This window comes from Oncorhynchus kisutch, linkage group LG4, assembly GCF_002021735.2.
Source record: "Oncorhynchus kisutch isolate 150728-3 linkage group LG4, Okis_V2, whole genome shotgun sequence".
Classification (NCBI taxonomy): domain Eukaryota; kingdom Metazoa; phylum Chordata; class Actinopteri; order Salmoniformes; family Salmonidae; genus Oncorhynchus; species Oncorhynchus kisutch.
Window position 1 is genome coordinate 63,771,580 of NC_034177.2, and position 17,353 is coordinate 63,788,932.

A 17,353-nucleotide genomic window follows, 5' to 3' on the forward strand; every position below is an offset into this window, starting at 1 on the left:
TTGAAGGTCCCCAAGAACACATTGGCCTCCATCATTCTTAAATGGAAGGAGTTTGGAACCACAAAGACTCTTCGTAGAGCTGGCCAAACTGAGCAATCTGTGGAGAAAGGCCTTGGGTTATTGGTCACCTCCCTGACCAATGGTCACTCTGACAGAGCTCTAGAGATCCTCTGTGGAGATGGGAGAACCTTCTACAAGGACAAACATCTCTTCAGCACTCCAACAATTAGTCATTTTTTGGTACAGTGGCCAGACGGAAGCCACTCCACAGTAAAAGGCACATGACAGCCTGCTATGAGTTTGCCAAAATGCACCTAAAGACTCTCAGACCATGAGAAACAAGATTCTCTGGCCTGAATATCAAGTGTCAAGTCTGGAGGAAACCTGGCACCATCCCTATGGTGAAGCATAGTGCTGGCACAATCATGCTGTGGGGATGTTTTCCAGGGACTGGGTGACTTGTCAGGATCGAGGCAAAGATGAATGGTGCAAAGTACAGAGATCCTTGATGAAAACCTGCTCCAGAGCACTCTGGACCTCAGACTGGGGCGAACAGAACAACGACCGTAAGCACACAGCCAGTACAGCGCAGGATTGGCTTCGGGACAAGTCTCTGAATGACCTTGAGTGGCCCAGCCAGAGCCCAGACTTGAACCCGATCTAACATATCTGGAGAGACCTTAAAATAGCTGTGGATCAACGCTCCCCATCCCACCTGACAGAGGTTGAGAGGATCTGCAGAGAAGAATGGGAGAAACTCCCCAAATACAGGTTTCCCAAGATTGTAGCGTCATACCCAAGAAGACTCAATGCTGTAATCGCTGCCAAAAGTGCTTCAACAAAGTACTGAGTAAAGGGTCTGAATACTTACAGTTGAAGTCAGAGGTTCACCTACAACTTGCAGTTGTACTTGCAGTTTTATATGGTTTCTTCTTTGTGGATGTACAGTACCAGTCAAAAGTTTTGACACTACTCATTCAATTGTAGAATAATAGTGAAGAAATTAAAACTATGAAATAACACACATGGAATCATGAATAGATTTTATATTTGAGATTGTTCAAAACAGCCACCTTTTGCTTTGATGACCGCATTGACCAGGAGAATATAAAATCGATTTTGATTTAACACTTTTTTGGTTACTACATAATTCCATATGTGTTACTTCATAGTTTTATTGTTTTCAATATTGAAGAAAAACACAAACTTTTGACTGATACTGTGCATCGCGTTTCACAGTATTACCAGTGAGCTACTATCATTCCATTATTAGCGCCAGATATATCAGACATTTCCTGAAATTACAATGCAAAAAATTAAAGGTGTCTCTCTCACCTTTAATTATGTTACTTAATTATGGTGACAACTGTAGTAGTGGATGTTATTGTTTATTCCATTTAGAATGTTCAGCATTTAGTTACCTATTAGCTCAGTGGCATTGAATTGTCAACCTTATAGTTCAGATATAAAGTGTGGTTCTCTGCAGACTGAATAGCATCAACAGTAGTGGTCTTATGGGCTGTGCTGACCTGTCAGGCCATTCTCAATGAACCATCATTGAATCCACGCTCTCAGCCTATGTCAATATTAACTTCAATATTATGTTGTGTGTGTGTGTGTGTGTGCCGCTCTGTCCAATCACTTACAGCAGCATGATGGTAGGAGGATATGCAGATTTTTCACCTATAAACCACTTTTTCTGTTTTAACTGGGAATCGTTCAGTCATTAAACCAGGGTTAGTAGTGTATGAATGGAGCATGCATTGGGGCTGGGAATCGTTCAGTCATTAAACCAGGGTTAGTAGTGTATGAATGGAGCATGCATTGGGGCTGGGAATCGTTCAGTCATTAAACCAGGGTTAGTAGTGTATGAATGGAGCATGCATTAGGGCTGGGAATCGTTCAGTCATTAAACCAGGGTTAGTAGTGTATGAATGGAGCATGCATTAGGGCTGGGAATCGTTCAGTCATTAAACCAAGGTTAGTAGTGTATGAATGGAGCATGCATTATTAGGGCTGGGAATTGCCAGGGACCTCACGATACGATATGATCACGATACTTAGGTGCCGAGACGATATGTATTGCAAGGCCGTTAACCCCCACCAACTTCTCCCCGGGGGCCGATAATGTGCATATCTATTAAGTCAGCCCCCCGACTGCACTGTTGTTCAACTGACTGTATCCCCGTCCCCTTTCTATATGTATTGCGATTCGACACTGTGATTTTATTTGCGACTCGATGTTTCAAACAAATTGCTCTCCATATGTCTGCTGCAGGGGGCAAGAGAGCCATGTCAACCTAGTTTTGATCAGTCATGGAAATAAAGGTGCTGAAAACGAATTGACTGCCTATTTTAAAAGAAAAACGAGCTATGAAGGATAAATCCTGCCGTTTTGGTTCAGGTAAAGCCAACTAGCAAAATAAGTATATTGTCAAAATGATACAACACATCATAAAAATGAACGTCCCAATATGTAACTATCAAGTCTCTTTTAGCCTGGAAGCACCCTCTGTCAAATCTGAGGCCCAGCTTAGTCTACTGACGACGACTGAAGAAAAAGCTTTGAGGTGAAGTAATATTCTGTAGTTGTCACCGCAAGGCGGAGAAAATCACCTGCAATTAGAACTAAAATCACTCCTGAGTGTCACTGTTACTTTAGACTGGTCTGGAGATGGCCAGATAGTCCCACCAGCACTGGCGTAGTACAACCGACTTTTATATGTTCATGATTGTTGTGATTTGTTGTTATTGATTACTAGAGTAGAGGCTCTTCTTGCGAGGCTATAGTCTTTATCTCGCACACTGGTTCTCGTTGAGCTATAGGAGGAAGGTGTTTTTATTTCACACACCAACACCTCTCTCTCACTCTCTCTCTCACACGTCCTGGTCTCTGCACCATCTCCAGTGTGTGTGTGTCAGGGTTTCCCTTGATGGCTTTTAGCAAAATCTTATATGAAAAGCCGATACATTTTAATTGTTGCCGGCCAAATTGAGCGGGAGAAAAAAACACTGCCATTTGTAAAATAATGCTTTTTTATTCATTAACCAAGTTTGCATCTGTTTTTATGCAGGTGAAGTACATGTCGGATAAAGTCCTGATGAAATGTTTAGGTAAACCTTCCAAATGTCAATCAAACTAAATACACTAGACAAGTTGGTACCTTTTTGTGTCTAAAATTAATGAATTATGTTGGTGGGTAAATATTGATATAATAACCGTCATATCGAGTAGGCTAAATGTGCGCTCTAGCCAACCGTGCACAGATAAAGTGCGCTCTTGGCTAGAGTGCATGTACCAATACCAGAGTGTACTCGCTACATAACGCACTTTTTTTTAGGAGAAAACCATCGGTAGAGTTGAAAATGTGATGGAAACCTGTTTAACTTGTATTTTTTTGTTGGTACATGAGGGGAAAAAGGTACATGGAAATGTAATCAGACAAGGTATTTTTGTGCACTACGTCATCACGCACAGCCTTTTATCTGCCACAAGTCAATTTGATGGAAATGCATCTCTATTCGGATTTTTGAATATTCGCAAGAAAATCTGTCGCCCAATTGGATAGAAACCTAGCTACTGATGGACATACCAGTCGATGTAAATACGTTTTGACGTCATGCTTATCGGTCATTTGCATAATTCAGTGGAACTAAATTGGTGCATTTATTTTAGTTCGTCTACATGTATACTATATACACAAAAGTATGTGGACACCCCTTCAAATTGGTGGATTTGGATATTTCAGCCACACCCCTTTCTGACAGGTGTATAAATCGAGCACGCAGCCATGCAATCTCCATAGCCTAACATTGGCAGTAGAATGACCTTGCTGAAGAGCTCAGTGACTTTCAACGTGGCACTGTCATAGGATGCCACCTTTCCAACAAGTTAGGTTTCTGCCCTGCTAGAGCTGCCCTGGTGAACTGTAAGTGCTGTTATTGTGAAATGGAAAGGTCTAGGAGCAACAACGGCTCAGCTGCAAAGTGGTAGGCCACACAAGCTCACAGAAAGGGATGCTGTGGCGCGTAGTGTGTAAAAATCGTCTGTCCTCATTTGCAACACTCACTACCGAGTTCCAAACTGCCTCTGGAAGAAGCAATGTCAGCATAAGAACTGTTTGTCGGGAGCTTAATAAAATGGGTTTGCATGGCAGAGCAGCCTAAGATCACCAAGCACAATGCCAAGTGTCGGCTGGAGTGGTGTAAAGCTCACCGCCATTGGACTCTGGAGTGATTAATCACGCTTCACCATCTAGCAGTCCGACGGACAAATCTGGGTTTGGCGGATGCCAGGGGAACGCTACCTGCCACAATGCATAGTGCCAACTAAAGTTTGGTGGAGGAATAATGGTCTGGGGCTGTTTTTCATGGTTCAGCTTAGGCCCCTTAGTTCCAGTGAAGGGCAATCTTAATGCTACAGCATACAATAACATTCTAGACGATTCTGTGCTTCCAACTTTGTGGCAACAGTTTGGCGAAGGCCCTTTCCTGTTTCACTGCGAGCCAGGCCTCATAGCCCAACATCAGTGTCCGACCTCACTAATGCTCTTGTGTCGAAATGGAAGTAAGTCCCCGCAGCAATGTTCCAACATCTAGTGGAAAGCCTTCCCAGACGAGTGGAGGCTGTTATAGCAGCAAAGGGGGGACCAATTCCATATTAATGCCCATGATTTTGGAATGAGATGTTCGACCAGCAGGTGTCCATATACTTTTGGTCATGTAGTGTATCTTATTTGTCACACGTGCACAATATAAAGAGCCTATTCTGAGAGGAATATCACCTCAGTGAGTGCTGCTGCTGCAGCTCCTCACCTTGTTGCTGCTGGAGTGAAACGTGCTTTTATATTATCCCAGTCATTGCGCAGCAATTCTAAATGGAATTGCGTGTTAACTTGTTTTGATGGCCACCATTTTAAAAATGGCTCTTTTTATTTCTCAACTGGTAATTGAAGCGGCCTCTTCACCATTCATGTACATAGACAACGGTAGGCAGGCTATCAGCGCGTCACCCACCGCTTTGCAATGTGAGCTGGAGGCATGCATTTTGAGAACTGATACTTAATTGTTTGAAACCTGAACGTTTTACTTCATATTATGAAGCGTGTCTTACCTTGCTTCAAAGTAGCCTAGGCAAAATCCGACCATTTTGAAATCTGGAGGCAATTATTTCATAAAGACTTCCTCATATGCCATAACCAGCATCTCCTGTTCTATTGGTTTTCGTATCAACTTTCTTTCATTGTCCAGAAGCCAAAAGCACAACCCTAGTCATATTTGCAAACTATCCTAGTTGATGAGTCTTTTAGATTCACAACAGATTTTCATCTCTGTCACATATGGAACCGCTTGCATCAGGTGCGCTGTTTAAAATTGTTTCCCTGTGAATTGCATTTTGGCAAATGTTTGAAAATGACACTTGAGTGGCAGCTTCATTACAGGTGTTGCATGTTCTGTGAAGATTACCATAATCTAAGTGTGTAATTTCTGTCGTTCCGAGCACCTTGGGTGGATGCCCTAATGGATTACACACCCAATGCATATATGGGTCCGGTAAATTAACATTTTCTCGGTCACGAAACCCTGGTGTGTGTGTGTTACTGCCAGTGAATGTGTGTGAGCATATAGGTACAGGTATACAAAAGCCTACACCGTCGTAAACCAAGATTGTCACCATTTTGTGTATCAGCACTCAAAATGTTTTTCTTTGATCTGTGAGGAGTGAAAAGATTAAGCAGGGCCTTGTTAGAAATGCAGGTGGAGGGGTCTGGGGCAGGGGCCTGTGTTCCCAAGGTTAGGGGTCCAGGTAGATTAAAACTGGGCATAGAAGTGGCGTACTGTGGCCCCCTATCTCTCTGATGTGGGTGGCTGAGCAGCTGAATGGAGCGTGGGCGTGTAACTCCCCCCTCACACTCCAACACACACCGTATGATGACGCCAGGAAGGCAGGAGGGTCCACCAATATCTCTTATTTTACCACTATCATTACAGCCCTCCTCTGTCATTGGTACACCCGACACCCCCCAGCTGCAGAAACTATGTCCCGGATTTGCGGAACACCAAAGCTCCCTTCTCTCTTTCCTTATGTCCAAACTTCTTTTTTTTAAAATTAGTTCCAGCCCAAGACTCGCACCACATATTGATTTCAGGAATTAAGCATCCTCCTTTCCCGCCGGAATTTGGCTCTGTTTCATAGCGAAACATGGCACAGAGCTTGCTGGCTGCGTAACGGTGCAGAAACGAGGCGGATGGGAAAAATTCACCCCCCGAAATACCGTTGCCGTGACCGAAGGGCAGTACTTGGAACAGGCATTGATCTCTCTGAAATGAGTCTAAATCTATTTCCAGTGCAGCTGTAGCTCATACAATGCCCTACAGTACCTTTCCTCATGTTATGGTTTTATGATGAGATGTTTTAATTGTAGGACTCCATATATTTTGTCGTGTATACTCCTGGATTGTTCTCCACACTCTTTCTATTCTAGCCACTGAATGCCAACAGGCTTAGTGTGCCAACTGTAGTGGTGGGTCAGTCACTCCCTGCCAGCCCCATTAACCAACAGGAAGATGGTGGCACTGCTCTGTCTTCTCTCCGATAAGATTGTTAGATGAACACTATTACTCACATAAACAACACACTCTAACACCGACACTCTTGCCCCACCACACACACACACACACATGACTAATAGCAGGGGAAAGCCAATCCCCTGAGAGGAGTGTAGTGGATGTTGAGTACTGTAAGCCGAGGACAGACCAGGGGAAATCGTGTTAGTGAAGTGTGAAACCTCCCAAAAGTTCATCAATTGAAAAGTGGCTAGTTTCCTATTATGCCTTAATGTTTGGGTCTGGTTGTGTTTTGAATCATGCTGGGCCAGGTCCAGCGGTGAAGCCTGTCACCTTCTCTCCCCCTCTGGGATGAATGGCTGGGGTGACACCAGAGCTGGGACAACCCAGAGAGGGGACGGCACAACACTTTGGTTTGAGAAAGGAACATGCCACTCCGGCTCAACACACAAAATCCCTGATAATACCGTACAATTACCATCTTCCTAGGTTCGGAGTGGGTTTCTATGAATCTCAAGTCCTTGGTTTTACACCCCCCTTTTAGAAGGGAAAACCAATCTTCCTGAACAGCCACTATCCCCAGCACTGTTGGGGTGGTGGTGGTTAAGGAGTGGTTTGGGATGATGTGTGGGGATGTTGATGGGGGTTAAGGTCCCTTTTTGGGCATGGTCAAGGGATAATAAGACACAAACACGCACACAGTTGCGGAGAGCTTTCACATTGATGCGTGGAGTCGTTACATCTAGGGCTAGAGGCTGTTGCTGGATGAGGGTTAATACTGTCATGTCCTCCCGTCGAAAGTGCCGTCTCTTCTCTCTTCACTTACGCTCTTCCTGTGCTCTCTCCCATACTCTTTCCCAGCTCAATCCTTGGTGTGTGTTTTATTTAAATGTCTTTCCCATAATAGGTTCCAGGCTCAGAAGAGAACGCACACTTGGTCTGGAACATAAAGACAGAAGCGCATCAATCTTGTGTATAAGCTTGGCGTTGATCCTGTGTCAGGCAACAGGTTGGGAGCATACTTCATTTTTTCTTCTCCTGCTCCTTATTTAGTGTTCTTTGGGCCTAATGGTGACGGATGCTGTGAACCAAAAGAACATCCACATTGTAGCGTTGTCAGTGCTTCTCGTTCTGGTGCCTGTTTACCCCTAAAGACTCCCCTGCTCTCCGAACCATACTTACCCCTGTCTCTTCTCTCCAGATTCCCAGAATGTGAAAGTAGGTATGTGAACCCCGACCTCATGTTGTTGACTCTGTCCCCTGTGTCCCTAGATGTGGCCTGTGTCTCGGTGTGCCCACCTGTTGCCCTGGACATGGGTGTGGGGTTGCTATGCCAGCTGTTCCAGCTGTGGGGGCAGGTGCCAATGGGCATCCTCACCCTGACAGAGTGGCTGCTGGGAGACCAGGAGCAAGAGACAGCCACAGCAGAAGCAACTGGCCTGGTAAGGGGAGACACACACACCTCCCGAAGACTTGGGATTCGACTGGATAAGATTAGTTGGAATGGAGAGTTGACGTCTATGCCCTTTGGAATGAAGAAGATACTCTGCCAATCTCTGAAATGCATTAAAGAATAAAATGTACTTCATTCAATCTGAATCCATTCTTTACCCTCTTCTATTTGAACACAATAGTTATCATCTTCCATTCACTCTCATCTCCTCTGCTCAGGATGAAGAGGACTTCCTGTTTGAGAAGGGCGATCTGAACCTTTGGGCCGAGCCTGTCCAGTGGGCACGGCTACTACACAGACACCTGGGTGTCCTCTTCAAGGCCCCAGGGTTGACGGCTCTGAACCAGAACCAGGCAGAGTTGCTCAGACTTTCAGCCCAGGCAGAGGCCCTATCCCTGGCCACCCAGCAGGCTTTAGAGGGCCTCCCAGCCCTGCCCCAGTTTTCCTGCACCATAGAGCATGCCCGGTTGGCCCTACAACAGGAGAGGGCCACACTGGTTCTGGCTATACTGGGGACCCTGAGACAGACTGGTCTGTCAGGCTGAGGACCAGGGAAGATCAATGTCGGTCTAAGACACCATAGCCACTAGTAAGTTAACATTCTTGGTCAGTTTCTGGGGTCAAGACCAGAGTAAAGGTGGATTTGGTATTGTAGATTGAACCATCTCGATAGATATTCAGGTTGGAGTTCTGTCAAGTCTTCACTTGTTAAGATATAACTGATGGTGAAAAGGGGGTGGAGTATGATCTATTAACCACAGTTATGGAATTACATTTTTCAGCTATGAGACATCCTTAGTGCCTGGAAATGCATCAACGGTCTCGCTACTCCAATTCATATTTTGATTTGAACAATTATGCAAGCAGTACACATTTTAACGACTAACATTTTAATCAGCGGCGGTTGTATTTGTTTTAGAAGGGAATGTACTGCGGAAAGTGTTTATGTTCGAGTTTTGTTTCTGTTTTTCAAATTAAAGATGCCTAATTCATGTGCCTCGTAATTTTTGAAAACAACCACAGGGCGTTATGTGTATGTATGTGTCCTCACAGCACCTTGTACAACAGGACTGAGCACTGAGGCTTCAACCTATGTGCTGGGACATAGTATTCCTTTAGCTCTACATGTGAAAAATAACACTTCATGCACTGTTCTCATATACACTACAGTGTAACAGGGAAAGGGCTAGTCAGTTGCACAACAATGTATTCAACCGAAATGTGTTTTCTGCATTTAACCTAACCCCTCTGAATCTGAGAGGTGCGGGCTGCCTTAATCGATGTCCTCGTCATCGGCGCCAGCGGAGCAGTCGTTGTTGGGGGGGTTAACTGTCTTGCTCAAGGGCAGAACGGCAAATGTATACACCCTACATAAACATTGCCTCCAAGGATGTTGTGCATTTCGGACATTTAGATGAAATCCACACAACACCCGGAGTCATAAGGTCCTCAAAAGCAGAAACACCAACAGTGTGGTTTTAATGGGGAGGGGGGAATAAATCTGACAATGCGTGGGGTTGCTAACGCAGATGTTTACCCTAAATTACACTTGTAATTCAATTTGTTCTGTTTACAGCTGTCCTCGGATATGTTGTAAGAGGTAATTTTCATATATTTAACATGTTTTCCAGGTTTTTATGCCCCCTTGGTGTCCTAGGTTACGTAATTAGGAGGGCAATACAATGGTCCACTGTCCCGTGCCTGCGACCCGTGCAGACAGCTGGGCAGTCTCGCTCTGTAGTACTGGCAACGCTCCCTGTTACTGTAAAAATTCTGTCATGTTTTTTGGAACGCTTGGAACCCCCCCCCCCCCCCAATAAAAACAGCACTGTGTGATGGGAGTTTTTTTTTTTTTGAGGATGAGGACATGATCAAGGGATTTCTCAAAAGTACGAGGCTTGCCTTGTCATTGGACTATTTATCATAAATGCTTGAGCTCAAATGTAAAGGTTCGTAGTAGCAGATTCCAACCCGTTGTCATTTGGTTTCGGCTGTTGCTAGTTGGCTTTTATATATCCAGCTCTCAGCAGCTGAACTACTCACAGTATGACTATTGAATGAAGCACAATGCACTTTCAGATTTGGGCAATTGGGAAAGACATGAATGGTAACTGGTGTCACAGAAACCTGCCATTTTTGGTGATACGTTTTCTACAGAATTGTAACATTCTCCAAACAAAAATATATCCCTAGTATAGCCATGCTGCTCTGATCCTCATTGCTAATTATGCAGTCTTTGTATGGTGTGGCTGTGAACTTGGTTCAGCTCCAAATTAGAGTATTTTCATTCTCACACTTTCATAGCTTTCGGATGGTGTTAGTGTTTGTTACATCACACTGACAAAATAGGCTATTTTAAATTTAAATCCTGCCTTGCACCTCAGCAGGTGGCGCTCAAGTCTGTAAAATCATTTTGGGCGTTGCTCTCAGGGGGGCAGTGTTCCACTGCTTATTTTACAGAGATTCACATTCCTTCAGTCAAGTCTCGGTGCAGTATTCTGAGGTTGTGTGCGGTTGAGCCACAGTATAGAATAGATGGCTGAACGCTCTGTGTTTAACGAGTGACTTCAATGAGTGCTACTTTGAATTCGTGTGTCCTTGTTATATTTCAATTAGCCATCTTTTGTGTAAATGAACTGTGCTGCACAACAATTCAACTTATGCAATGTCTATTTTTTGTTGTTGTAATAAGTCGGTTATTTCACCAGGTTGGAGTGGAAAATTATATTTTGTAAGAGACCAGGCACAGGGCTTCCCCAACCCTGCTCCTGTAGAGCTGTAGGTTTTCGCACCAACCCCAGTTGTTACTAACTTTATTCCGTTTATCAACACGCTATATGAATCGGATGCCCTAGAAATTAGCGATGGAGTGAATCTATGGGACAATAGTTTTCCAGGAACATGGTTTTAGAGCCCTGATCTAGGGCATACATTAGGGGGTGTGGATTATCATTATGCAACCACTCGGGTACAAACCTAAACAACTAAAAGACGTGCTGCGTTCATTCATACGATGTCCCCAAACACTTACTGTCCCTCTCAAACGTGCGAAACCGAGAGAGTGAGAGAGCAGTGGTCCTTACAGTTTGGATTTGCCTAAACGTGTACAAAAAAAAATAACTTTTCCAGCAACTACTACTGTACGCTATTGCTAGATTCAAGCATAGAGCTCATATTTAATTCCCAGTATTAGTATTCTAATGACAAATGATATGGAACTTTACACAAGTTCGTGGTGTGATAGAATTGTGGAGGGGTACAATTTCAAGGCGGCCAACCAGTGACTGGAAGACGATTGAATACCGGGGGCGTACCCTGCAGAAAACTTTGCTACAACTTCAGAAAACTCCACCCACGCGAGCCACCGCGAAGCATTTATATCCATGTGCAGGGGGAAAGCAGTTAGTGAAGCAGTCTGGCTCGGCGCTTCTCTAAGGAAGAACCTGCAACACACAAGGAACTTTCACCTACTTGTTGATTCCTCTCCATCGCTGGAATTGCACATTCGTTTTTCCTTCTAACGCTCTAAAACAAAAAACAGTCGTGGCACCATTTTACAACCGTTGCCTCGTGCATTGAAGGATCCTGGTCGGTCCTCTATGAGAGCTACTGTAACGTTACTGCGACAGAACTTCCGAAAAAGAGATGTCTGCAACCATCTTGTCCGCTTTCTACGACATCGACATGCTTTACAAGGTATGTTTCCCCATAGTTTGGAGTTGTTTTTTACTAAGTCGGGTGGCTAGCTAACTTAGAGCACACATTTATTTTCAGTAGGTTGCAATAACGTGTTGCTGGCACGCGCATGCAGTTTTTACTTGTAACAAAGTGTACGTTTCCAGTTTTGCTTTATGAGAATGCATGTGTTCGTCCAAAACCGCGTTATTGGAAATGCATTGCTAATTTGTCTTTTCTCTCAACAGCAAGATATGAACATGAACGCTGTGAATCACATCAATAGCATACTGGACAAGAAAGCGGTGGGGCCTCCAGTGACCACACACAGCTCCAATAGTTCTTTCGCGCCGGGATTTTTTCGTAGAAGCTCGACCACCAACATGGAAGCAATGACCAACAACAGCAACAAGTACTCTGCCAACTCCTACAGTAATTTGATGGAGAACGCAACGAGCAGCAGCACTGCCATTATGAACAAGGAGAACAAGTTCCGCGACCGGACATACAGCGAGAATGGGGACCGCAGCCAGCAGCTGCAGATCGTGCAGCAGAAGCCAGGCTCTCAGATCAACTCCACCCGCTACAAGACTGAACTCTGCAGACCCTTCGAGGAGAACGGAGCGTGCAAATACGGAGAGAAATGCCAGTTCGCGCACGGCTACCATGAGCTGAGAAATTTGTCTCGTCACCCTAAGTATAAAACCGAGCCCTGTCGCACTTTCCACACTATTGGCTTCTGCCCCTACGGTCCCCGCTGTCATTTTATCCACAACGCGGATGAGCGCAGACCCGCTCCAAGCAACGCCAACGTGCAGGGGGAACCCAAATCGGCTCGCGAGCTCTGCGGCTATGGTCAAAACGGCGACGTGCCGCAGCAAGTTGGGTACAACCGGGACAGACCAAAGCTTCACCACAGCCTGAGTTTTTCAGGCTTTTCCAGCCACCACGGACTTGAGTCGCCACTACTCGAGAGCCCTACGTCGCGCACACCACCACCCCCCTCAAACTCCTCTTGCTCTCTCAACTATTATGAGGACTTACGGTCTCCCAACTCCATGTCTTGTGTGAACAGTGCATTCAGTTTTCCTGGACATGACCTGAAAGCCTTACTTGCTCCCCTGGCCCTGCATACGCAAAACAGCTATGGCAACAACCATTTCAATGGTGCCTACTACGGGAACATTCAAGCCAACATGTGCCCCCCTTCTCCCCCCTCATATAACATGAGCCACTTGCAGTCCCTGCGCCGCATCAACGATTCACCGGTGTTCGACTCCCCTCCTAGCCCGCCGGACTCCCTCTCAGACCGGGAGAGCTATGCGAGCGGGTCCCTCAGCTCTTCTGGGAGTCTTAGCGGCTCTGAGTCTCCGAGTTTGGATGCTGGGAAACGTTTGCCAATCTTCAGCAGGCTGTCGATTTCTGATGACTAGACATCCCATGTTATTTTCAATGGATCAAATGTGTCCATGACATGGCATTAGTTGTTTTTCTTTTTGTAATGAGGGTTGTATAGAAGTAGATATCAACAGAAGGCATTCCATCGGTGACTTAACACTTTTGCGCTGCAAGTAAGGGCAGTATTTGTCTCAGGCAAGCCACACTTCCCTGGGATAGATGTGTACAAAACTTGACACAGACTGTAAAGCAGATTCAGATTTCCTCCATCCTGCCAAGAAATGCCTTGACACAATGTACATTTTTTTTCTTCTCTTCTAAGTATGTTCCTTTCTGAAAGCTTAAACTTCCATTCCAGAACTTTAATCTTTTTTTCACAGCGCCACGCAGTGGTTTGTTTGAATAGTATAGTTTGTTGCTTAGTTGAAGCACTCTGAGTTAGGTTTGTTTGGGGAAATCACTGCAGATGGTTGAAAATATATTTTATATATTTTTAGCTGTTTTGAGTGATTACATAGCAGTGCGTTACTGGCTATGAAATATTTAACTTATTTATTATCTTGTGAAAAGTGTAGGCTATATGTTGGTAATTTGTCCATACTGTATTTATCAAGTATGATGAAGCAATAGATCTATATTCTTTTATGTTTAAATTATGATCGCCATTATTAATCTGCATAAAGTGGAGTGTATGTCCTTTTCACAGTAATATATATATATATTGTTTTTGGTCTCCTTTTGTAACTTCACTTGGTTATTTTTATTGTAAATTAGTAAAAAAAAAATAATCTTAATTTAAGAGAACGTATGTGATATTTATTTCCTAAATTTTGTTTACGTTTATTAAAACAAAAGTTTGCGTGATTTGCTGTTCTGAGGTTGCTTGTAAGAGCTGTGGAAGGTGTTTTGAGAATCCTTATCTAGATGTTTCTGTAGAATGTATAAACAATGTGGTTGTGCAGACCGTCCAAACCTGAGCTAGCCTTGCATATTTTTTTTTTTCTCCATAGATCAGACTCGGTGACAAAGAACCCAAGTAAATAAATTAACCAAAAAAGTATTTTGTGTTCTGTTTGTACGAGGTCACACTGTGATTCCAGCCACGCGCTAAAGAATGTAGCAATCCCTTGTGCCCCAGTATTATTGTGTAGTGCCTACAGGGTTCACCATCTTACATGCCTTTAATATTAACCAAATAAAGTATTTTTTTCCTACATATATCTTTTCCACAACTTTAATTGAATGTAGTGTTGGAGCTGAATTACTTTTGAAGGTTGTTACCACTTATTATAAGACCCTGGGACAACCATACTATTTTATTATTCCTCATTCCTCTACTTTTGATTTTTTTTTATATTGCCTAGTTCAGGGGATGCGCACTATGTATTTTTTTGACTACTTTTATCAGAAGTAAAGCTTTTTGAATGTAGCTAAAACGGACAAAAAGACAACCTGAGTTGTAATATAATTATTTTTGGAGAGTCAGTTCACTACAAATTGAGTGTGAGACTTTGTACTGTACATTTTCTTTTGTAGTTCTCCCAATAAAATGATTTTGAAAATAGTTTTGTGCTGCTTGGTCTTATCCTTCACAGAAAGAATGAAGCAAGTGTCTTGGTATTTCTGGGAAGATCTTTCTCTAGTGTCATCTGTTTTCAACACTACACCCTCTCAATCATTCATACAGGAAGGATACTGCCTCCTAAAGATACTAGCATGTTCAGGTTTGCCATGCTCCTAACAAAAACACACTAAGTTATAAATCACCTCCCCCAGCATCATTGAGGGGAAAAGGCCTGAGTCATTAGTGAACGCACCCATCTCTGGCATAGCTGTATCAAGTGTCTATCCTCAGAGGCCTACTCTGACCTTGTCTTGGCTAGGGGCCAATGGGGCTTTGTGTTAACTCGAGTAGACCCTCCACATCACAACAACCAACCTCAACACTAGTGGGAGGTGAGGCTGAGGAACCTACCTTTTTATGTGATTTTGTTTTATTATACTTGTCAGATCTTGGACCAAATCTGAATTGTAAGTAGTTAGGGTGTAGTGTTAAGTGATAAAGCAGTCTCCATACATACTTCACTAATAGGATACCAAATTAGGATGATCATACCAGGTGTGGATGTCATCCCCACATTGTATGTTTCATCTGTATGGATGAGTGTAGCCATAACCTCCTGTTATGATTTAGTCTTGAAATAAATCTGCAGAGGTCTCACGCCTGTTTGCCAGGTCTGGAGCAGGTAGATAGAAGTCAAACGGGCAGGGTAAGTGAGAGTTGTTAACCCATTTTAAAAGCTATTGCAGCACTATTTGTTTTTCAGGAGCCCCTCAAGGAACTCTCCACCCATTTTCAATTGTCGATTCTGGGAAGTTATCAGAACCCACAAAGTCATTAAGAAAATAAAGCCCTGGAAGCTGTGTAGTGCGGAAAGTTCACGCCAAGATACGGGAGGGTGATAAAGGCTGAGCAAATATTTACAGAGTCCTCAGGTTTTCATAATGAAGTGTTTATGAAGAAGAGAGCTGAAGGGCCCATGATGCCTGCGCCAAGTAGGGTTCACGTACCTGTGTGTGTGGGGTGGGTGCATGCTCCTACAATGACAGGAACTACTGACTTCTGATTACGGCAGGAAGAGGCCAGTTCCTCGCCTCCCCTGCAGTGCGAACTCTTTTTTTATTTATTTTTTATTATTTTTTCCCCCCCCCTTCTGACCGGGTCGGTGGGATGGCTGCTTCTAGAGGTTCCTATTTTTGCAACAGTGCGTTGCTTGAGAGCAGCTTGGCTTGTCCTGGCATTGTTTTTGTCATGCTCAGTAAGGCGTGAGCCACATCATGACTATTACCATGGAACTTATTTCCAGAACATCTCAGAGGGTAGTGTTTACTGAGGATGGAGCAGATCGAGCGCTGACAACATCCAGGACCGCTATGAAACTATTATCAATCAATCAAATGTATTTATACAGCCCTTCTTACATCAGCTGATGTCACAAAGTGCTGTACAGAAACCCAGCCTAAAACCCCAAACGGCAAGCAATGTAGATGTAGAAGCACGGTGGCTAAGAAAAACTCCCTAGAAAGGCCAGAACCTAGGAAGAAACCTAGAGAGGAACCAGGCTCTGAGGGGTGGCCAGTCCTCTTCTGGCTGTGCTGGGTGGACTCCAGATTACCCAACAGTCCAAATGATATAGCCCGTATGAGTTAGACAGCACCGTTCGCTGTATGGAGAGACCCAATAAGAGAGTAAATGTAAAATAATCCCCTATCTGTGTTCTATTCATGTCGTCTTGACACGTACACATAACAGCCAAACATGATGGGTATGTGTGAATCTCACAGAGAAGGGAGGGTCATGGCCTTGGGTATTTGGTGAAGCTGTAAAATGTGACATGGCCTATCCACCTCAGTGAAGCTTCACGTCAATTGGTTGTGGCTCACACGTGATAGACACCTGAGAGCATGGCCATATGCAGGTGTCAGTGAGCTGACAGGGTGTGTGGTCTATAAAGGAATGCCACTGTGAGTGTGAATGTAGGATCCACTTATGATCATTATCTTGCACGCATCCATAGGCCCGCATCCTCAGGCCCGCATCCTTAGGCCCGCAATGAACAGGATGTAGGTCATTCGTGCTGTTTCAGTAAATTAAACCTGACTCTGGTTGCTGTGGACTGGGCACACTGAGACAAACACACACTAGAATTATGGAATAGCACCTTAAGTGGGAGTGTTGGTATGAAAATATTTCATGAGTGGCGTTCATATGGGGGAGTTCTTGGCAGCGTTTAAGTCCATGACTCCTTTCACTTAAACGATATTACTGAAGAAAGAATTCGTAGCATGGAACAGAAATCCTTGTGTGTGTGTTTGTGCGCTCGCGTGCATCCGTGGATGTGTGTTTATGCATCGCTAGTAATTACATATAATCATCCAAAATGTTTATACTGTACAAATAGTGTAGCTATGATGGGTGGTGTGGTATGGGAGAGCCTCGTCGTGAAGAAGTGTTCCCGCTCAGTGATTTACCCAGTGCAGGCTGTGTGGAATTGTCATGCAGCTGGAAAGGTATATTTTACGAGGGCCACAGAGAGACGCTTCTATAAAAAGGGGCGAGACAGCCTTTGAGGTTTTACCTGCATCTGGGAGGAAGTTAAAGGGGTCAAAGGTCGTCTTACAGGCGGGATGTTGGTTGGGGAGACTGGCTGACTGCTTGGTAGAGAGAGGGCGGTGCTTTTACTCACGTCCATATTTCAT

The 17,353-nt window shown here is 44.2% G+C and overlaps 2 protein-coding genes across 3 annotated transcripts in view; both read left to right on the forward strand.

Moving 5' to 3' along the window:
* thada (THADA armadillo repeat containing) overlaps positions 1–9,012 on the forward strand; it is a 106,652-nt gene extending 97,640 nt beyond the window's left edge. Inside the window, exons 37-39 of one of the 2 annotated variants that reach the window (XM_020481562.2) lie at positions 7,475–7,576; positions 7,840–8,009; positions 8,239–9,012. In XM_020481562.2, the coding sequence (XP_020337151.1) occupies positions 7,475–7,576; positions 7,840–8,009; positions 8,239–8,565 (599 nt within the window). In that variant the 3' untranslated portion in view covers positions 8,566–9,012. The remainder of the gene's footprint in view (positions 1–7,474; positions 7,577–7,839; positions 8,010–8,238) is intronic. The other variant, XM_020481563.2, reaches the window with a different exon arrangement.
* A 2,287-nt stretch (positions 9,013–11,299) lies between these two features.
* Positions 11,300–14,657, forward strand: LOC109889826 (mRNA decay activator protein ZFP36L2-A-like). The gene is made up of 2 exons (XM_020481565.2): positions 11,300–11,716; positions 11,944–14,657. The coding sequence occupies exons 1-2, from the start codon at positions 11,666–11,668 to the stop codon at positions 13,126–13,128; spliced, it is 1,236 nt and encodes a 411-aa protein (XP_020337154.1). The 5' UTR covers positions 11,300–11,665; the 3' UTR covers positions 13,129–14,657.
* The last annotated feature ends 2,696 nt before the right edge of the window (positions 14,658–17,353 follow it).